Here is a 21986-nt window from a genome sequence, read left to right on the forward strand (position 1 = left end):
ACAAACCAATTCCATCAATTTTAAAAAGAACACAAGCAAACAGCAACACACAATCAGCAAAGTACCAATATTATGTCAGTCACTAGCATCTTCAATCAGCTCTCTAACGTCTTGCTTTAGACACTCGCCTAGAAAAATAGAAATAGGAGTAATCGTTCAATGAAGACTGAATGTATGCATGTTTCTCACCTTCACTGATCTTTCTGTGACCAACTGGATAAATCGTCTTTCGTATCTCAAGATATTTCTTTGCATGTAGACTGGCTTTGTATGCTACTTTCTTGGCAAGGAATAACGTAGTAAGGTAAAAATAACCTGCAAACATACAATCAGACCGCACAGAAAACGAACGAGAAAAAGAAATCAACGCACAATCTGCTGTGTAATGACTAGTAGGTAGTTTGTCTAGCAAACACGACAAGGCAGTTTCCAAGTGAGTCACAGACTCTTCTAGTCTTGCGGTCTTGATTTCATACAAACCTAATCGCATCAAACCTGCACACATTCACATTGCAAGCAGACATTTGTAACATACAATACAAAGTTTGAGAATATATCATCTTACGAATAGCAATAAAGGTACGATTTGGAAAAATGTGCTTTCGTTCCATTTCTATGTCTTCCAGACACAGCTCAATGGATTCTTTCCTACACTCTTTCTCGTCATAGTCGAGAGACAAGAAAAACAAATCGAGATTATAAATACGATTAGCCACAATCCAAATCAGCTAACATAAATACAAAATGTAAACTAACTTTTAGCAACGTCAGCGTCTCAATCAGGCGAACAATCTTGTTTTTAGATAAAATTGCCGAGCTTTTTCATTTCACAATATGGCTTCATCGTAGTTTCCTCGTGATCAAAAGCAGTTTCCCAAAACTTTCATATCTGTAACATTGGAAGATGCAGGCATTATTTGGTTACAAAAATTTTACAGAAGACTTTGCTGTCGAAAACTTTATTCAATGATTGTGAGAAAATTATTATTATTCAGTAGTGCATTTTTCAGTTTATCAAGTGTACCGTGTATAAAGTCATAAAGTAGATTGTGCACACGATTAAAAATTCATACTCGCACACACGGACTTGTGTCGATCTCAAGCACTATTTAATTGTGGCACTGGCACGTAATATAACGCAGTGCCATGACAACAAAAGCAATATATATATATATATATATATATATATATATATATATATATATATATATATATATATATGTATGTATGTATGTATTGCAGTTAGGTCTTTTTATAGTGCTGTGTAACCGTTGCTAATGCGCTCAGACCAATGTATAAAACTACTGCAAAGCTAAAGCTGTTTAATTGGATGTGGGTTGACGCATATATAGTAGCATTGTTATCTTCAATTAACAATGCACATAATCGGTGCTCACTGCGATCTCAATACGCTTGATTTCCCAGAAGATGCAGTGAAAGCATACGCGTAAAATACGTAATCTGACAATATGCATTTCGTCTCACGGTCATACTAGACTAAAAACACTGTCTAACTTCATCTGTTACGGTAACGTCCAATTCAGCTTAGAGAAAGACACATACGTTAGATGTGTTGTCAGTGCGAATAAGAACGTCAAGAACGTGGCAGTTGGGGAGTGTTTGACTTGGTGCAGTTGATTTAATTGCGATAAAATGCGCATATATGCTAACGTCAGCGTGGTAGTTAAATAGAAATAATCATTACACATTTCAACTATCTAAACCTTAATTCAGCAGTTTGTATTACACAAGAAAATAGAAATCATTGTACGATATGCAAGAAGATAACGCAAGCAAAATAATACATGATTCGAAAGCATATTGACCGTCAAGCTTATGTCCACAATGGCTAACACAATGAGTCGTGTCCTTATGCATGTTATCAACACATCTTGCCCGAAAATCTTACTTATAATAGTATAGCAAGAGACTGTTGTACTTACACAATACGTCGAAATAAGATGTGACGGCGGCAACGACACGGTTGCTATCTCATAAGCTTTCATTGCGAGTTGCAATGTTTCCTCTTTTCTGTCCAGAAGGTCGTACGCCTTTGAATGGTACCCGAGAACTAAACATATTCCATGATAATAAAAATACGTATTTCTATCATTAATTCCTTATTATTTCATATCAGATGCCAATTTGGGATGAAGGGTGAGTAGCAAGACCGTCTGATAGTAACTGCCTCCTCCAGTAAATTTGCACTCTTTTCAAGTTTTCCGCTTACTTTGAAGCATTTAACAAGACTGATAAGAGCTAAAATGTAAGACAGGTAAGACATAAAGTTTTCAACTTTAGACTTTACCTGCAGGTTTTCTACTTAAAAATGACCGTCAACGAATGTCCTCCAACATTTGGCAAAATGTCTTAGGTAACATGCTACATTTTTTAGTATCCTAGCCTAACCTATCTTTCAAATCCATTTCTCTGTTTCAAGGTCTCAAACACATTTAGAAAAGAATATCTCTCATGTCTACTATAAAAGATACTGATCTATCAAAAATGAACTCTTACTTACTTGTAATGTTGAACATGTTACGAGATTTGAATTCATGCCACTCAACAATGTGGTTTATCTAGTCAACTGAAGGACCTTCGCATAAAAGTTTATAGTGTTAACAATTTGTAAAAGTCCATAGTTTAATTAATAAACCGTGTGTTCAATGTGTTCTTGTAACTATAATTTCTGAGTAATCTGATGCTTTCATTGGCGATGTTTCATATACGTAAAGTCCGCGTCATAACTCTTGACACATTTACGCTTGGAAACGTGGCGATGAGTAACGTGAGCAGAAGCGCATCCGTATTCGCGTTAGTACGTTCTCTAGCTAGAAGAGAAGTATTGTTTATGCTCGTAGGTTTGCTAAACTTTTGGAAACACGTAAGTGCGCATCAGTAGCTTGTGTTATCCTTTCATTATCTGATAGCATTCCCCGCTATCTACTCAAAGGCGCATTCGGCTCGAAAAGCGTTCGACGTATGGCGACAGATCACATAGCGTGAGCAACTGCCACTCCGCCTGCATTGCGTCTTCAAGTTTGTACACGTTTTGAGGCTTACGAAGCTCAACACGTCGCTTAATGATCGCTCAGAGGTTTTGTATTGACGCAAGATCTGGTGAGTTAGAGGGCCAATCGAGAACCGTGACCCCATTGTCTTGCAGCCATCGCTGATTTTGACGAGTTGTGTGCGTAGGAACATTGTCAAGTTGAAGGCGCCATTCGTCTGGGTAAAATGTATCAGCCGATTCAAGAAGACACTGTGCCAGAATGTCGATATAAATGGCGGCTGTCATGTTTGTCTTGAACGTTTTCAAAACAGTTGTTCCGCGCGAGCCTATCCTACCCCTTGCGTGGATTTTGAGGCCATGACGAGGAAGCGGATTGACTGGTTCAACAGCTGCTGGAATCCAAACATGGACGTTATTGCGGTACAGCTGAAAAGTGGTCTCATCTGGGAAAATTGTTTTGCTCCAGTCATCAGCTGCATGGTCAGAGCACCAGTCTACACGTCTCTTTTTTGAGCGGAATTTATCTCAGTAAAGTGTACCGAGAGCCTGCATCATGAATTTTTCTTCTGTTGGTGGAAGTACTGACGTCAACTCCTTTCTGCGCTGCCAGTTGATAGCAGGGATTTTTGCTGACTTTGTTGTTCCATGTTGTGTCATGTTGATTAATGCTGTTCGCTGGTTTTCTGCTAGTTTTCTTGGTCTTCCACTGGAAGCTTTGCGTTCTATTTCTTCTCCAGTGTTCAATCTCTTGAGGCTTCGGTACACAATACAGCGAGAAACAGTTAGAAGTTGATAGATCTTTGATGGCTTCTTGGTACTGGAGCGGTGTAATAACAATATCGCGGCGTTGTCTTTCACGACTCATTTTAGCAATGAAAAAGGTTTCTATAGACGGGTGCGCAGACTATGGAATAGCTTTTGTGACTACTTTAGCTGTTTGAGAAAAATTTGGCGCGGGTTTCTTAGTAAATAGCAAATCAAGAAAACCTTCTATAAATAGTACAAGTAAACTTGAAATGTGTCAATTGTTTGACGCGGACTGTATATGTTGTTTACAATATTTGTGCATCACGCCAAGTTCACGGTAAGACGCTGGCAGAGATTCACAAATTATTGCGTCTGACTAGCGTTCATCGCACAAAGAGTAATTTGACAGTGGTGTGGCGCTGCAAAGTAGCCATGTGTGTACTCGCAACACATATGGACTACAACGTTTTGCTTTTGTTGTTGTTGCGCCATTGTTTCAAGCTTTTTCTTTCACAGTAAGTCCTTGTAGTCCTTCTACTGGACTTGCCAAAGGCAGAAAATTACCACTCACGCAGTCAGTGAAAACTTCCATCAAAGCCATGCGTGTAAGATAACGGTTACAGCTGTGCACTTCGTGACAGTCAGAATCGTTCTGATCTATTTCCGATTACACATACGGGATAGTGAATCTAATTACATTACATGTCATCTATCTGTCTCTGGGTGGCTTCAACTCAAAAGTGCAGTGTCAAGCAATGGTTGCTATTTACGTAGTGTAGTCCTCCAGTAGGCGTCGTGGTGGTCTTGAGATCCTCCCCAGCCTTGTTGTTTTGACTGCAGGTTGACTTGCAGGTGCAGTTGGGGACTTGGCAGATTTTGGAGGGCTTTCTGTATTCGGAGATCTGATCTCCGTGTCTGGCAGTACGTTTGTCTCTTCAGGTTGATTTGGTGGTTGTCCTTCTGACAGGCTGGTGTTTGTTTGTTGTCCCGTCGGAGTGTACTTAGCGAACATTGTGTTGTCATCCCACACTTCTGTTGTCCTGTTTATGTGTGTTCTAGTTCTTCTCACTGTCCGTCCATTTGCTAGTCTGAGGATGTAGGATTGGGGCTCTGTGTGGTGTCCAATGACTTTTGCTGGTACCCATTTTTTTCCTCTCATTGTCCTTACGCTTTCATCAGGAAGCAGAGGTGAGTTCGTTGTGTTTGCTGTGGCTCCATAGAACGCATATTGGGATTGGTGGGCGATTAGTTTTTGTCTGGTCTTGTCTGCATCCATGTTATGTGGAACCAGAGTCTCAGTATTTATTGTTAGTTGGGTTCGGAGGTGTCTCCCCTGTAGCAGGATGGCAGGAGTAGGCAGGTCTCCTCCTATTGGTGTGTTTCTAAGGACTCTTAGAGCGTCATTGATTGTACGGCCCTCCTCCAACATCTTGGCCATCATTTTCTTGACTGTTTGGACACCTCTTTCCGCTTGGCCATTGCTGGCTGGGTAGCCTGGACTGGATGTGGTGTGTTGAAATCCCAGCTTCCTGGAGAACTTGCGAAATTCTTCGTTGGCGTATTGTGGCCCGTTGTCCGAGAATATTGTTTCTGGTATTCCAAAATTGGCAAAATGCTTGTCTAGGATAGTTATCACATCAGCTGCTTTCGTTGACTGGAGGTGATCTATGGTCACCCATTTGCTGTAGTAATCGATGGTAAGTAGGTAATGTTCCCCTTGTAGTTCAAACAAGTCTGTTCCCACTTTCTGGTAGGGGTAGTGTGGAACATCATGAGGTTTAGTGTCTGGCTTTGGGTTCTGGCTTCGATTTTCTTGGCATTTGCTGCAACTCGCTACCATGTCATGTATTTCATTGGTGTAGCCAGGCCAGTACACTGACGTCTTGGCCCTTTCTATACACTTCACTATTCCATAGTGTCCCTCATGTATACTGTTCATCACCGTTTTGCGCATTGTCACAGGGACGACAGCTTGGCTTCCTTTGAGGACTATGCCGTCTTTCTCTGTTAGGTCGTGTCTCACATTCCAGTACGGTTTGATTGGACCCGGGACACTCCTCCTTGTAGGTGGCCATCCTGTGTGTATGTAAGTGATGAGTGCCTGCATTGTAGGGTCTTGTCTGGTCGCTTCCGTACATCTTTCACGTCCAAGTGGTGTGGGAATGATTTGCTCTGTGACGGAGTCGATTTGCTCTTCTGTTAGTTCATCATAGTCTGTATAGGGTGTTGTAGATGGCATTCTGCTCAGAGAATCGGCCAGGACCATTTCTTTCCCGGAATGGTGGTCTAGCGTGTAGTTGTATTTGAGACATCGTAGGCGCATTCTCTGAAGCCTAGGACTGACTTCAGCAAGGGGCTTTTTCAGTATTCCAAGTAGTGGCTTGTGGTCAGTCTCCACTATGACATCTTGTCCATACACATACTGATGGAATCTTGTTAGTCCAAACTGGATGGCAAGCATTTCCTTCTCTATTTGTGCATATTTCTGTTGTATGCTGGACATTGTTCTTGACGCGTATTCTACTGGGTGCCTCTCTTGAATAACAGCTGCTCCCAACCCATGTTGTGATGCGTCCACAGTTAGTCTCACTGGTAATGCTGGATCAAAAAGTCGTAGTACTGGGGCCTTTGTCACTAGATCTTTCACATGCTGTAGGGTGCGGTCGTGAACGGAGTCCCACACCCATGCAGTCTCCTGCTGTGTTAGCTGTCGCAGTGGGCTGGCTGTCTCAGCCAAAGTAGGACAAAATTTCGACAAATATGTAACCAGGCCCAGGAGTCTTGAAACATCTGTCTTGGACTGTGGCTTTGGGAATTGCTCAATGGCCTCGACTTTTTCTGGGTCAGGTTTTATCCCTTCTGATGTAAGCACATGTCCCAGATACTTTAATTCAGTCTTTCTGAACTGGCATTTGGATCGGTTGAGTCTAAGGTTCAGCTCCCTACACCTTTCGAGGACCATCTGAAGGCGTTTGTCGTGCTCCTCTACGCTACAGCCTGATACAAGGATGTCATCCACATAGGTGTGTACCCCAGGTATGTCTGCAAAGGATTCTGTCACTATTCTGTGAAACACTTCTAGGGCAGAGCTGATTCCGAAAGGTAGTCGGCAATACCGGTAGCGCCCAAAAGGAGTTGCCACTGTTGTCAAGTAGCTACTTTCCTTGTCTAGGGCAATCTGTAGAAAACCAGATGTAGCATCTAGGGTTGAGAAATATTGTGAGCCTGCCAACGTGCCGAATATCTCTTCGGGTGTTTTCAATTGATAGTGCTCCCTTTGTATAGCCTTGTTCAACGCTCCTGGATCAATGCATATCCTTAGTTTGTCTTTACCTGGCTTTGTTACAAGGACTATGGGACTGACCCAATTAGTAGCCTCTGTTACTTTGGCTATGATGCCTTGTTTCTCCATTTCATCCAGTTGTGACTTCAGTTCCTGTCTGTACCTAAATGGAACTCTTCTAGCTGGTTGGATGACTGGTTGTGCATTTGTCTTTAGTTTGATGCTGTACTCTCCTGGTAGTCGTCCCAGTCCTTTAAAGACATCTTTGAACTCTGATATAGCTGTGGGTGTGTCCCCTGTTGCATCCACTGCTAGGGTCTGTTGTATTAGTCCCAAGTCAGTGATGGAAGGCAATCCTATGAGCGTCTCCACGTTCTCTCGTACTATGATGAATTCCATCCTGCGGGTGACTCCTTGAAATGTTGCCTCCATGGTTGTTTTCCCACAGACATCTAATTTTGTTCCTCCGTATGCTGTTAGCTGAACTTCTGTTGGCGTGGGAGGGCTAGCACAGAGGACGCGGTAAGCAGTGAATGGCAGTATGTTGCACGTTGCACCTGTGTCGATTTTGGCTTTCAAACCTCTCCCTCCTATGTCCAGTATTATGTTCCAGACTTTAGCCTTTGTTTTACTGGTTTGTGTCGTGGTACCGGTGCAGTAAGCGAAATGGTCTCTCTCCTCGTTCTCTGGTGTGTCTGGTGTGGCTCGTTGTGGCGATATCGCATTGGCCGTCTCCTTTGTTGTTTGTCGTCGGGCTAGTCTGTCCTTTTCTGCCTTTTTGCATGCTTCCGCCGTGTGATTCATAATGCCGCAATATTTGCATTGTTTTCCCCATGCTGGGCAGTTTTTTGGTTTGTGGTTTGTCGCGCAGTAGTGGCAAGGGCGCTGCTTCATGGCTTTCACCATGTGTACCGCCGCCGCGTCGGTGACGCATTCTTTCAAGGCTGTGGCGGTTGATGTCATACTGGCAATGTAACGGGTTGTCGCTTCCATTGACCTGCACATGTCTACAGCTTTGGTTAGGGTTAGGTCAGATTCTGCCAACAGTTTCTCGCGGACGTTGTCTGCGGTGATATTGATTACAATCTGGTCCCGGATGATCTTCGTTTTCTCCTCTTGGTGATATCCGCAGGTTTCCACCAGGCGCAGCAAATCTGTGTAGAAGCTGTCGAAGGGCTCATTCGGTTGTTGTTTCCTCTGCAGGAACAGGAATCTTTCGTAGATTTCATTACTTTTAGGCTTGAAGTAGTTGTTGAACGCTCTAATGACGCAGTCCAGTTTGTCCTCGTCGCCGTCTGCGGCCCAAGTGAATGTTCGGTAGACGGAGATGGCTTCCCCTCCCATTGCCGTGAGTAGTATTGCGACTTTCGTTTTCTCGTCTTCTTTGTCCTTCTTTGTTGCTGTCATGTAGAATGTAAAATGGTCCCGCCACTGTGGCCATTCTTTGGCTGCTTCCAGTGTGGTTGTGAATGCTTGAGGCGGTTTCAGTCCTTCTGCCATGCTGTTGTCGGTTCTTTCCTCCTGACACCATGTAAGATAACGGTTACAGCTGTGCACTTCGTGACAGTCAGAATCGTTCTGATCTATTTCCGATTACACATACGGGATAGTGAATCTAATTACATTACATGTCAATGCGAACGAATAGAATATCCTGGATACGTTCAGTAGCTCTGACTGACATTCTATTGACAATGTGCACGTACTTTCATCGGACGTTGGGATACTTCTGGATAGGACGCTCAATTAAAAATTTTCTCTATTCAAGCGTCATGGAAGCTAGGCGAGCGTCGTGTGCGCGTCACGAACTCCGACATGTACACAGTGTAACGTTGACGCTCGCAGGATGCTCGCGCTAGCTTCGTACTGTGAACAGTTCTTTAGGATGACGAGCAAGACTATGCCACTTCAATTCATGCAAAACTATTTAATTGACACGAAACTTTCATACACAGTGTACCAAGGTGATCTAGTAGTCGAATATAAAAGTTTGACTTTGCCATCAAAATAGCTGCTGATGTAGACCTCAATGGCAGAGAAATCAAGCAGTGTGTGTGTACAGTGCTGGCAACGGCAGCAGATACTCAAACCTTGGAGTCACCTCAAACTCAGACTGCTGTGCATCACAAGCAATGGAAATAAAGTCTACCGCTTTGGATAATAAAAAATATTAATTGCAGTCTCGCGTCCTCTATACAAACTATCTGTAACACCGGCTGCTAAACCCTCCTCCCACCGATTTTTGACAGTATGGCAGCTGAGGCTACTGCCACTACAAATTTGTCTCAACTCTCAACTCTTGTTGGCAATGCCAATAAAGTAGTGGAACAGTACATAGAAATTCTTCAAACTGATTCCATTATCTTCTTCAACCGGTCCAAACTCAGTTGTAGAAAGTACAAGATTCTCTTGATCTTGACTTCCTTTCGTATTACTTTTGTTGATCTTATTTCACTATTCATAGACGTGGCTGTTGATCGGGTAGGCGGTGTGTGGGTGTGCATATGCATGGTAGTTGTTCATAATCCAAACAGTGAAAGACAAAATGGTGTAGACTTGTTTGGCTGTTCAACATGACATATGAATTTTCTTCGTCCTCTGGAAAGATTGATTGATCTCTCAACGACACTCAGCACAATACTGCTGCAACAAATTTAGAGTTTATACTAATTGCATCTTCACAGAAACAGTATATCGCACGGAAAGTGGTAATGGCATTTTGGTTGCTTGCTTTTCCACCGAATTGACATCTTGAGCTGCACACTTTAGTCCAGCAGCGATATTATAATGTTTCATGCGCATGTGCAGAAATCAAAAGACCTGACGACTGAAACTTTTCAATAACCAAAACGTTTTTTCAGTTATCCTATTATTTTTCGAAAGCAAAATTTTAAAAAAGTTATTACTCAAAATCATTAGTAGTAGAATATAAACCAATCGACTTGCTAGGTGCTGCACAGAGCTACAACAATATGTCACGTGGCTGCCGGCACTGCAAAGTCTGGGTATACAGGTGCTGTTGCCAGCTCTGTAGGCACAGTGAATAAACAAAGGTGTCAGACTGATGCATGCTGAGAATTCTTAACAAGTGCAATGTTGTCAGAGAATTCTCTCTATTAATAAATCCTGACAAGTACATGTTTGCCTAAACCAATTTTCATAAGCTTGTCACAGGTACAAGTAGAAATGGAAATACACACACTCGTTAACAAATTAACGTAGACCTACAGCAAAAAGAATTGGAGTTGAAAAGAAAAGATTGGAAATGCAGTGAACTAAAACCGGAGCTACATGGGCATAAGCAATAACCATAATCGAAACCTTACAATTCCAAGTGCCACATTCTGCATAAACTGCCCGGACCAGCTTGCACACAGCACTAACTACCGCCAAAATAAAGACTCCATGACAACCGAGCAGAGGACATGCAACAGATCCTCAATGTCACATTATATTTGATACCTGTTCTCTACACCGCCCACACTCAACCCTCTAAAGTGTCATAGACTGCAGCACTTCTTCCTCCATCTAGCTGCACATAACAATGAATAAGCGTCACATGGAAGTCACATGGAATTACAAAGGCGACAGAACAGAGCTAACACCCACACCACCAACACACCATGGTCTAACCTAAACTGTTGTACAGACTGCAATATGTCAAGGAGAATACTCTACAGTGCTCTTGATTAGAGTGAACTTCTTTGTAAATTTCAAGTTTCCATTACGGCTGCATAACATAATACTAAGTATGCATCACGAAGACTTCACTGCCTAGACTAAATCCATTCTGTCTTAGATAGCTTGACTATTTTAGTGCAGGAATAACACCATCAAGCATCGAAATAGACAATTAAATAAGTTCAACACTTATGGATACATACAGCTCTTGATAGACGAGGTGATTCTGTGACAGTCTTTCTGCATTTGATCAGTTGGGGTTGATAAATATCAATACCAGACCTAGAAACAGTAATTGGTGAAGCTTTATTGCATTTAGGTATTTCAGTACAAATTAGGATAGACAAACAAAGATGGGTGAGTTATTTTGCTCAATCAAATGTTTCCAGTCATCTAGAAATGTGCAGTATTGAATGTTATCTACTTCTGCAGTCTGGAAACCAAACGGTTTAGTAATCACAAACACCCCGCTAGCCTTGTTTCATGCTTGTATGGATTCACACATAGTTACACGATACTAATAGTGAAGGATAAAGTCTGATCACTGGTATATGGAGAAGTCACTGCCTAATAAACAATAAGTGACAATAATTGTGTACTAAGGAATGATCTCTTACACTAGATACATTCATGGTCATGTGAGTACAGATGCATGTCACTGATTGACCATGCAATCATGTGTCTAGCATTTCACAACCATGCATCAAAACGGACAAGAGATAACAATAAAAAGACAGGCCAAAATAAGAAAAAAAATATCTCATGCAATTCTATACTGAATCTAGATTCCCCAAATCTGCAATTTCCTAAAATACCGAGTAATAGGTGATAAAATCACTACTACAAAAGAACGTCATCTTGGTCGTCGTTCACGCCTGACTAGAAATGCTATCTCGTATTATCACGCGTTCATTATCTCATCGAAACGCCACACTATCGTTCCGCCCACACTCACGATCTCTCCCTCCTTTTGGCAACAGCTCCACGCTTCATTCCGTATGATTATCACATCAATGAGCGTCGGCGTGTGTGACTCTTTCCCATTCGCCTTGCAATGATGTCTCGCCACGCACCGACTTTAGCAGTCGCTCTACGAGGGTGTAGAGTACACGACACCAGAAGTGTTACATAGCTGACACTAAAAGACGAACAATCACGTAAGAGTGCCCACAATGTCATCCCGGAGCTGACAAGTCACGACACCTCGATGAATGTCAGATTACTTGGCTACTAGACGTTTGAAGCGCTAATAAGGCGCAAGAACTAGGAATACAACACATGTAGCCAGATGCGACGAACAGTCGACCACAGACTACCGGAAGCTGGTCTTACGCTTAAGTACGTTTGCTTTCTAGCTCTCCCGCACTGAATCGAAGCAACAAACACACGACACTAACCTCAGAGCCGCGTTGTCGTTATCGTGCGCGGCCTTCGTCAATTCCGGCCGAGAAGAACGACGTAGCTGACGTTTCAGACTAAAGAAACGCGGTGTGGAGGTGGACGACGAACGAGTCGTCGACGAGTTGGAGAACAACGCAATGAGACTTGGATAGGAATTATGTAAGTGTTCGGTGCTTGGGAATGGAGCCTTGCGACCAGCCTCGGTTGAGTATTCGTGCGTTAGAGCACTATTTCTGACATTCTTGAACATGGTGGGACGAGAGAGAGTGACGTGATTGAAATGGCGAAGAGTCGGTCGGATGGTGACTGACCCGAAACCGGTTGTCGACCGGAAATAGACATCAGGTACAAGCCTTCTAAATTGATTTAAACACGTCTTGCACCTCCATTGCTGAGCTGCGCAAATGGATTTGTTCGAATCCTTTTTCTTCAGCTGTGACTTCGTCAAGAACTGCTGCAGCTTTAGTAGCAGTTGACAGATAAATAAAAATTTCATGTTTTAGCAAAATAGTTTCTAGTTATGGTTGGTAATTTCCAAACTCGTAACTAGCGGGTTCATTATAATTAATTTATTAATTAAGCTTGTCACCGGATAAACAATCGTTAGAAAAAATTTTTTCTGCTAAAAAAGAAAAAATTAACGTGAGACAGGGGCGTAGGAAGCAAAAAGTGACTCGTCCGGCCAAACGTGGGCTAATTGGTTGGACAACGTTGCACGCGCTAGTAGATGGGTAGGGCAACATAATTTATATCTGGGTCTGTTAGCCTAGCAGTTCAGTACTTCAAAGTATGGATAGTAATAGTCTGGCTGCACGAGGTGATGCCACAATCACCTATATGTAATTTGATCGGCTATACCCGTAAAACGGAATTTGATGCTATTGAGCATCTGGACAGACCAGTCGGACAGCGTCCTACGCCTATGTGAGACTAATCACGAGTCTAATGCATCTATCCTACATTATAGATGGAGTAGTCTCGCGTTGCCAGAGAGTAAGACGCAGCGGAAAGGGTTTGGCTCCGCGAGAGAACCTCTGTTTTGAGTGTTAGCGCGCGTTAGAATAGTCAAGGCGAAAGAGTCATCTGTCTAATATGGTAGCTAGCAAGTCATTGACTCTCTTGCAGTACTTCTCTTCTCGCCCTCGTCATTCCCCGGATTGTCAATCCTCCGCGGAGAGAGACTGGGTCGAGTCTACTAAAGTGTATGTCATGTCACTTTCACGTCTGTTCTCCTTGAAATATCAAGCAGCTGAAAAAGTTGAGGGTGCACGTACCCCGTGCAGTTTCCTCTTTCGGTTTTTATGCCGATGATGAATTTGTTGACTGAACATTTCATTAATTAATAAAAAATGTTGGTGATAGTGTGGGTGTGTCTGCTCAATCTGAGTCAATGGAGGGCCACATGACACACAATTGCATCATGTTTCATGATTCCCCTCCTCAGCACCTGTCATAGCCCATTCGAGGTAGGTTGCGCCACATCTACAACATAAAATCACGATCCTAATGCATACTTACCTGGCGGCATGAGACATGTCGGCATTGAATGATTCAGCACCCAAATCGTACCACATCGAACTATAAATTCTTGAAATTTGCTAGCAGCATGCACTCACCATAGTGAGCTCGACGTCGGTGGTTCTCAAATCAAGACATAGTTTTACGGTAGATTCATGGTCTTCTTCTGCCGCATACGTCATAGCCCGGTCGGTCTCGTGGGCACACTAATGTAATCGCGACACAGTCGATCTATGGATTCGTGACTCTTACATGGCGCACGCACCATAGCCTTGACGACGTCGATAGCGCCCATTCACGACATTGTTGTAATATATTTTTATGACCACCTTTTGCTGCCCAGGAAAAGAATCGATCGAAATTGGTGACACCCAATTACGACACAGGCACTTGATATTTTCGTGACCACCTTCTACAGCCCACAACATACCTAAGTCGAGATACATAGCTTCCAATTCTCGACATTAACTGACGACTTCCTTATGACAATCTTCTGCAGCGCATATCATGACTTGGTCGAGTTCGACGTTATTAATTCTCAGACACCCGCACTGTTGACGAAAACATGTCGATCTCCAATTTGTTCAACTTTATATCATATACTTCTCTCTGTAATTAGAGCAGGCGCGTAGCTAGCAGTTCACTAAGGGGGGTTGACCGTATCTCACAATAGAGCCTAAAATTGTGTATATTACTCAATTTATTAAAGTCAAAGTATCAACAATTAGAAAACTCGTTATGACATAAAATTATTGTGTAGATGTGAATGACATTTGATAAAAACTATACAGAATGCTGCTAATTTTTCTACAGCGTACGTTTTGCATATATATGCCTGGCCTTCTAGTGCAGTTTGCTTATCTTCGAACCCGATTGGTCTCATCAATTTGCTCCTATATTACGTTACCATACAGTGTGTGAAATTGCAAGAAATGGTCATGATTTTGTCTATATAAGTACTCTAGACTTGCCTGTTTGACAAACCGACAAGCAGACTAAAGCTACGATTATATTTTGGCTTTTGAGAAATACAAGCGTACGTTATGCTCGGATCAAATCCCCGACGGACCTAATCCGCTGCTGCGCTAGGACCAAATCGGTAAACAGAAATGATTGCAGATATCCGAGTTAGACGTTGTGCTCTGGTTCAGAATGTTTTCCGGTACAAGTGCGTTAGCAAAAGGATCTATCTCAACAGCTACATCGATCAGCAAGTGTTTCCAAAAGCGCCATTAATGCGAAGATGTGGGTCTCTCAATAGACGTAAAACACGTTCTCGGTAAAGACTTTCAGAATGATGTCAATTAAGGATGCTGAAGGTTCAATCAAACCCCTCAACTTCCCCCTGACTGCAAGCCTGTCGCGTTTCATCTTACCTTTTTCTAACTCTAGCCGTTTCAGCGATCGCTCTCCTTGTCTCTCTTCAAACTACTTTTGTTCTAAGCCCATCTTTGTCTTTGACTTGATCAATTATTCGATCCATATTCTCCGCTTAGACGCACTCCATTTATACACTCAGTTATCTTCCCGCCTGATCCTTTAGACTCTGACGTTATTGTACGTAAAAAGCTATTTAATTAAGACGAAGAACGGCGGTTGTTGACTGACTTACCGGAAACGAACGTTAGTTACGAGCGATAGTTGGATTAACTCGCAATAAGTGTTTCGGTACAGAGTATCAATGATATATAATACTAATGACAAGGTCCTCGCTAAAGTTCACACGCCTTCCTGCGTCTTCTACTCCGTCTCTACGCTCTTCCGACAGCATTCTGCGCTTCTCAACTCTTTTCTGAGGTGACTCTTTTCCGTCTTTATGCTCTACCGACATCAGCGCCTCTTAACCATCTTCTGGACTTTACTTTACGTCGTTCAGCTCTTCCCCAATTTGTCAAGTGCCAGTCTCCAGTTAAAACGTCGGTCTTCAGTCAATTCACCTGTCACGTGGCTTTGTCATCTAGGTACCCAATTACAACTCTCCAATGGTCTTTTCCTCTCAAGCAATTATGGCACTTTGCTTGAACAGTTAGATATCACTATATCAAAATATATCTAAATATATTTTTCTGAGCAAGTTTCAATTTATTACAATCCTATTTCTACTTTTTGTAAATGTTTTGCTGTAACCGATTAAACAAACAAACATCGATACAACGTATGCTCCTGGAAGATGTAGTAATATGAATTGTCATGCATCTATTTACTAGAGAAAAAGTTATCTTAATCAATAATGATGTTTATTGCTCAAGTAAATAGACTTCTCCTCAATTACAAGTTTGACTATATTTAATGCACATATCATTCTTACTAAAACTACATATTGATAAAGTATATAAACTGTTGGCTACAATAATGGTAAGGTGCAATCCCAAAATCTATCTAGACATCCTTAGAGTTCTCTTGCACCATGCCAACTAATCCCATCAACTTTAACAAGAACACAAGCAAACGGCAACACACAATCAAAAAAGGACGAATATCATGTCAGTCACTTGTTTTTTCTTTCAGCCCTCCAATGTCTTGTTTTAGACACTCAGATAGAATTAAATTAAAAATTAAGAATAATCATTCGATGAAGACAGTATGTATAACATGTAGAGCACTGGATCCAGGAATTTTTGAAAGAGGACGTTCCCCGTTAGCAGTTATTTATGGCATTACTAATTTTTTCTTTTCTAATAAAATTATATAAAATTATTGAACCACGCCTATTGGAAAAGAGGGGGTTACAACCCTCTGAACTCTCGCTCGGGATCCGGCCCTGAATTATCGTAGGTCACCTTCCCTTATCGTACTGTGACAATCAGGAAAAATCATTTTTCGTATCTTAAGACATTTCTCTACATGTAGACTGGCTTGGTATGCTTCTTTCATGGCAAGGAATAACGTAGCAAGGTAAAAGTGATATGCACACATACAATCACGTCGACACAGGCTGAAACATTCTAGAAAAATTTAACTCTAGCAAATAGAATGGGTTTATGGTATATCAGCAATATCAATCTCCTTTACTGATAACGTTACCAAAGTGCTGAATTGGACTTTTAATTAGTGGTAATTTATAAGTTGGTTTAACTACCGTAATAGACAACGTGGCAAAACGTGAGATCGTTGATAAATCATGTGAAAAAGACCAATGGACATTCTACTGTAACAAAGGAAAACCAAGTGTCCATTTTCAAATACTGTTTTCCCAGTGAGCCTCATGAAGCTATAGATAAAGCCAGTACTAGTGTGAACCTATAGCAGAACCATGTCAAATTTCTGTCAAAAAGTTTACAAAGACAACAAATGAGTATGAGCTTTTGGTACCAAATTTTGGAAATGACACAATCAAGCACGAATATATCCATAACGTAACACCTAAACTGTCGGATTGATTTGTATCAGATTTAGTCATACATGACTTATAAGTATCCATGTACAAACTTCACCAAGTAGAAAAGAAGGCTTTACATCCTATTTGATCCCACGATGCACATACACAAATAACTAGATGAATCAATTGAATGATTGTAAGAAACGGTGAAGTCCAGCTCCAAATACTGGTCAGAGCCGTTCCGCATGCATTGCAAATAGCGAAATAATAAACGCATCGATTCCCACAATTCCAGCATTGTGCTGCAACACTAATGATAATAATCCCACGGGTCGCTTGATTCCACAAAAAGCTCAAAAACAGGGTAACAATGTCTAATAGGTACATTCTTTAACAAAAATGCATACACATTAGCCGAGGAGGATCACCTTCATCTCTTCGACTTGCAGACTGCAAACTCAATACTTGGTTTCACTCCCAATTTATGTAAGTTCCTATTCACGACTTCGCCCAGTGGGTGGTACTCAGTAGTCTAACAATCTCGTCTTGCACAAAATTATTGCAATCTAAACTGGATTCTAGATGACAAAAGTCAAGTCATTAGTAGAACATAGCAAACCACACTCTTGACAAAGCAGAGTATTAGATTTGGTATTCATGTAAAGGTAATAAAATAGACATAGAAACTTTAAAGAACTCAATTTGTAGGGTCTGTAAATACTATGTTATGTAGCAAAGTAGTTTTTGTACAAAATATCTATTTTTCATAAGATCGTGTATCTGGTTTATTCTGTGCCGGTAGATCTTCCTGGGATTTGGAGGCCTTCAAACCATTATAAATTGCAAACGTACAGTCTGACGTCACGAATTTCCTGTTATAAAAATGAACACGCTTAGAAGAACTAAGCGGACCACTACATAATGTAAAGGTCCTAAATCCTAGCACGTGACGCACGAGCCTAATAAGTATCGCGTGAAAAAATACTTATAGCAAATGATATGATGACATGCCTAGCCTACAAAGTTTTTCATGCTTTTATTCAATAATCCCAAGCTATACGTATATGTATATATATATATATATATATATATATATATATATATATATATATAAACCCATAATATCTACAGTATGTAAAGTCAACCACTCCTGTTTTATTGCTTAATTAAGACACCTATTCCGTTTTCTGCACTGGCACATTACTAATGGCTTGTAAATTTATATTATTATTAGTTGCACATAATTAAATTTTTGGTGTATGCAGTCATAAAGTACAACTCATTCACCTCGTTCTAAACTATTTTGAAGTATATCTTCCTTAGAAATTCTTATAAATAATTTTGTTTAGAGTTATATCCCGTTAATTAGCAGCCACGGACAGAATTCTCAAAAAGATAATTAATATAATGAACGTTGTATGGAATTTTACATTGTTGAATGGATATTACGTTTTGAATTCAATTATAAATATATCTTACTCACATACATTTTTATACAGTTCAATTATGTGTTGTTCGATTAAATCCAGTTTTAAGAAAATAACTGTAATCGCAAAGTATATACATTACTACTGGTATGCCATTACAGCTCCCCTTCTTCGCCCGGCGCTGATTACGTACATTATTGATTGCTAGCTGCATTAGTATTACATTCTAGAAATTGACCGAGAATTTCGTACAGAATTATATTCAGTTTAATTATATCCCAATTTCAGAAATTAGAAGGAATCGTGAATCGCATCCAGATAGAAAAATTTAAAAGTCACGTGCCAGTACTTTGTCACCCGTATATATTGCTTGACACGCGTTCTGAATGACTTTGCTCATCCCGTTTTTTGGTAGAAATAGACTCATTCCAAGTGTACCGCTCGAACGCGTGTGTCGTATTCGGTGCAGATGCAATCACAATTTGGAGAAGTACGTGAGCGCTGGAAGAGAGGCCGCAGTCGGCAATGAATTGTCAATCTCCAGAAACGTTGCAAAGTACGCCAAGACTGTACAGTCTACACGAAACTATTGCTGGCAAGCATTTGATGGAACTGTAAGGTGTAGCGTTCGCCTCGTCAACAGATATTTCGCGGAAGTCGACCCTCCGAAGAAAACCCCGCGCAGTTTGCAGTCGGCCTTACTGGTTTGGCGTGAGCAAGGCAAATTAGGCGAATACCTATCCAGTGGAGAAACGCAAATACTCACAGACAGACAGACAGCCTGACAGATAGACAAACAGACAGACAGAATGACGGACAGACAGACAGACAGACAGACAGACAGACAGAAAGACAGAGAGACAGACTGACAGACAGACGGACGGACGGACGGACGGACGGACAAACCAATAGACAGAGACACAGACAGACTGACAGAGCACTCTCCTATGTCCAACTGGGTAGAAAAAAAATCAGCGTGAGAAGTTTCTTGTTTATATTCCATTTGACGGATTTGTCACAAGTACAGGTGGTTTCACCTGTTTAACATTGTAAAGTGTCTGGCCCTCTATATCGTATTGTTGTCAAATACAGCAATCTCATGATTCCGACCGTTTGCAGCGCAATTTTAGCAATCGTTTGAATTTTTTCGATGCTCACATTGCCGACTCTGGTTTCTAAAGTTTTGTCAACATACATCTCAATGTAGGAAAGGTCACCAAAGTCTACTTCTTGGGATTCAGGTTGTCAAAACAAGAGCGTGGACTCTTCACTTACTACCTGCCAAGTGTCAACAGTTTCTTGTTTTGAAGCACAGTCGTCTTCAATATTAGATGAAAGCAGCAAGCTGCTTTCTGCAGGTTCTATACATGAGGTTGTCGTCTAGACCTAGCATCAGCTGCTTTAGAGTTCATTCGCAAGTTGTCACCGGATACTATCCTGTCGGCTACACCTCTTAGAGTTGTGCAATTAGTCAAATCAGCCTTGAGGTCCAGCTTCAGAGGTTGCTGTTAGGTGGCTTTGAGAAAAATATGTGAAACCCAAGATAATGATAGAGGGGCATGATAGAGGGGCATGTTTGGCTTGAAAGAGGCCGAGTCTGTTTTTGGACAAGTTTCTAGAATGAAAATGGGAGGAATTGCTGCATTTGTCTGAGTCTACGATTTATAAGAGAGCTGAGTTCAAGTTTTATCAATCAAAACAAGCATCTCTCAAATTGATTCGATGTGCTGAACTTTCAAGAGCAGGTAGATTGTTAACTGGTAAGGGGTTAGCACTAGCTTTAGAAGAGACAGTTCCAAAATTAGAGAAAAAGAATCCGGAAAAGTCTGAGAAATTTTTGCTGTTTCCCCTCCAGTAAATTCTAAACGAAGAAGTCTCTCTAACGCTCTTCTTCTCGAAGTGATTCTTCGATAACCACGAATTATTGGTGCTGGACCATCTGGTTGGCGTTATAAGATTTTCAAGGTCTTTATGGAATTTGGTTGTGGGTCAAATTTATCGAGAGATGGAACGGTCAAGGTTAGCTGGCCGCAGTCGGTCGTCCGCTCCCGCCCGTTACAGTGCAGTCGGATGCGTCCGGAGGCTGCGGTTGCAGTGCAGTGTGGAGTGAATGGTGGCTTCAGGTTCAATAGTGTGCGTCGCGGGCCAATGTTTCCATTGTTCCAAAGAATTCGCACCGATTGTTTTCGCCGCCCTGGTTTTCGGTCGAGACCTTCAAAACAACCCTGTTTTGTTTCAGTCAGACAACTCCACAGTTGTCGCAGCGCTGCAGCGAGGTACGTGCCGGGATCAGCGTGTGATGCAACTGCCTCGCATGCTTCACTTTGTGGCTAAGCACTGTAGTTTTAATTTTACCTCAGCTCACCTGCCAGGACTGTGTAACTCGCTCGGGGACGCTATATCTCGCAGACAGGCTAATTCAAGTGCTTTTACGTCGTCGCATTTGTCTCAGATTTCACATCCCGTCTCATCAACCTTCATCGACCTGGTATGCGATCTGCAGGTGGACTGGACATCGGACGATTGGAACAGTCGGTTGCGCGCTTGCTTGGAGCATCTATAGCTACGTCGATGGCCCGGTGGTATCGTTCGGGTTATGCACGGTATCGGAGGTTCAGCACGATATCGGAGGCTCTGCGATAGAGCTCACGTGTTGCCTTTTCCAACGTGAGAACGGATACTGTCTTTTTTGGTCGCGTCCTTAGACAATGCTCAACTCTCTCATGCCACCATCAAGTGTTACCTGTCGGCGTTACGGCACTTTCAGATTTGCCATGGCTATAGTAACCCGTTCTCTGCTCTCTTTCGCGATTTGAGCTCGTACTACTGGAAATCAAGAGTCTAAAGTGGGCGGTGGTTCGCCATGGACACTTGCCCGTTACGCCGGAGGTGCTCAGAATTTGCTATACCACTGGTCTCCAAGTTCTTCAGACTTTGACGTTTTGATGCTATCGAGTGCTTGCTGCCTGGGGTTCTTTGCTTTCCTTCGGGCTGGCGAGTTCACAGTGCCCTCTCGAGCAGCCTATGACCCCTCGGATCACTTGTCTGTCGAGGATGTCGCGATAGACTCACGTGCTTCTCCGTCGATCATACGTCTTCGACTTAAGCAATCAAAGACGGACCCGTTTCGGCGGGAGGTCGACATCCAGCTTGGCAAAACTGACTCGGACCTCTGCCCGTCACCACCGTGTTGGCATATTTGGCGACTAGAGGATCGCCACCGGGACCGCTATTTCTATTTCGCGACGGCGCGACATTGTCAAGAGGCCGCTTGGTAAGCGAGGTCAGAGGAGCGTTGGCTGCTAGCGTCCATGACCCCGTACGCTACTCAAGGCACAGCTTCAGAAAAGTGGCTGCGACGGCGGCAGCAAGCCGGGGGTTAGAGGACTCCACCATCTTGAAGCTGGAAAGATGGCGCAGCGATGAGTACAAACGATATTTAAAATTGGATAAAAAGTACTTTGGCTGGCTTTTCGAGATGTCTCGTAGCATCTAAGCAATAAAGGTCTTCTGCGTGTGTTTAGTGTAACATGTCGTTCACGCCACTGTCATTCGTTATGCCGGCCTCCAAGGCCGCGCGTGGTTCCGCTAAGTGCT

At 42.2% G+C, this 21986-nt stretch overlaps 1 protein-coding gene and 1 long non-coding RNA gene across 2 annotated transcripts; both read right to left on the minus strand.

Moving 5' to 3' along the window:
* Positions 1-271: 271 nt before the first annotated feature.
* LOC134181042 (uncharacterized) lies at positions 272-605 on the minus strand. The gene is made up of 3 exons (XR_009970063.1): positions 566-605; positions 373-495; positions 272-315 (listed from the first exon to the last, which is right to left on the minus strand). It is a non-coding gene; the product is annotated as an uncharacterized LOC134181042 (long non-coding RNA).
* Positions 606-4526: 3921 nt separating this feature from the next.
* LOC134180786 (uncharacterized protein K02A2.6-like) lies at positions 4527-8543 on the minus strand. Its single transcript, XM_062647973.1, has one exon. It carries the CDS (start codon positions 8541-8543, stop codon positions 4527-4529), a length of 4017 nt encoding a protein of 1338 aa, XP_062503957.1.
* Positions 8544-21986: the final 13443 nt, after the last annotated feature.

Source organism: Corticium candelabrum, chromosome 6, assembly GCF_963422355.1.
Source record: "Corticium candelabrum chromosome 6, ooCorCand1.1, whole genome shotgun sequence".
In the NCBI taxonomy this organism is placed as follows: domain Eukaryota; kingdom Metazoa; phylum Porifera; class Homoscleromorpha; order Homosclerophorida; family Plakinidae; genus Corticium; species Corticium candelabrum.

Bases quoted from the DNA above. Each gene is read 5' to 3' on its own strand.
- LOC134180786 (XM_062647973.1), bottom strand. From the start codon at position 8,543: ATGGCAGAAGGACTGAAACCGCCTCAAGCATTCACAACCACACTGGAA.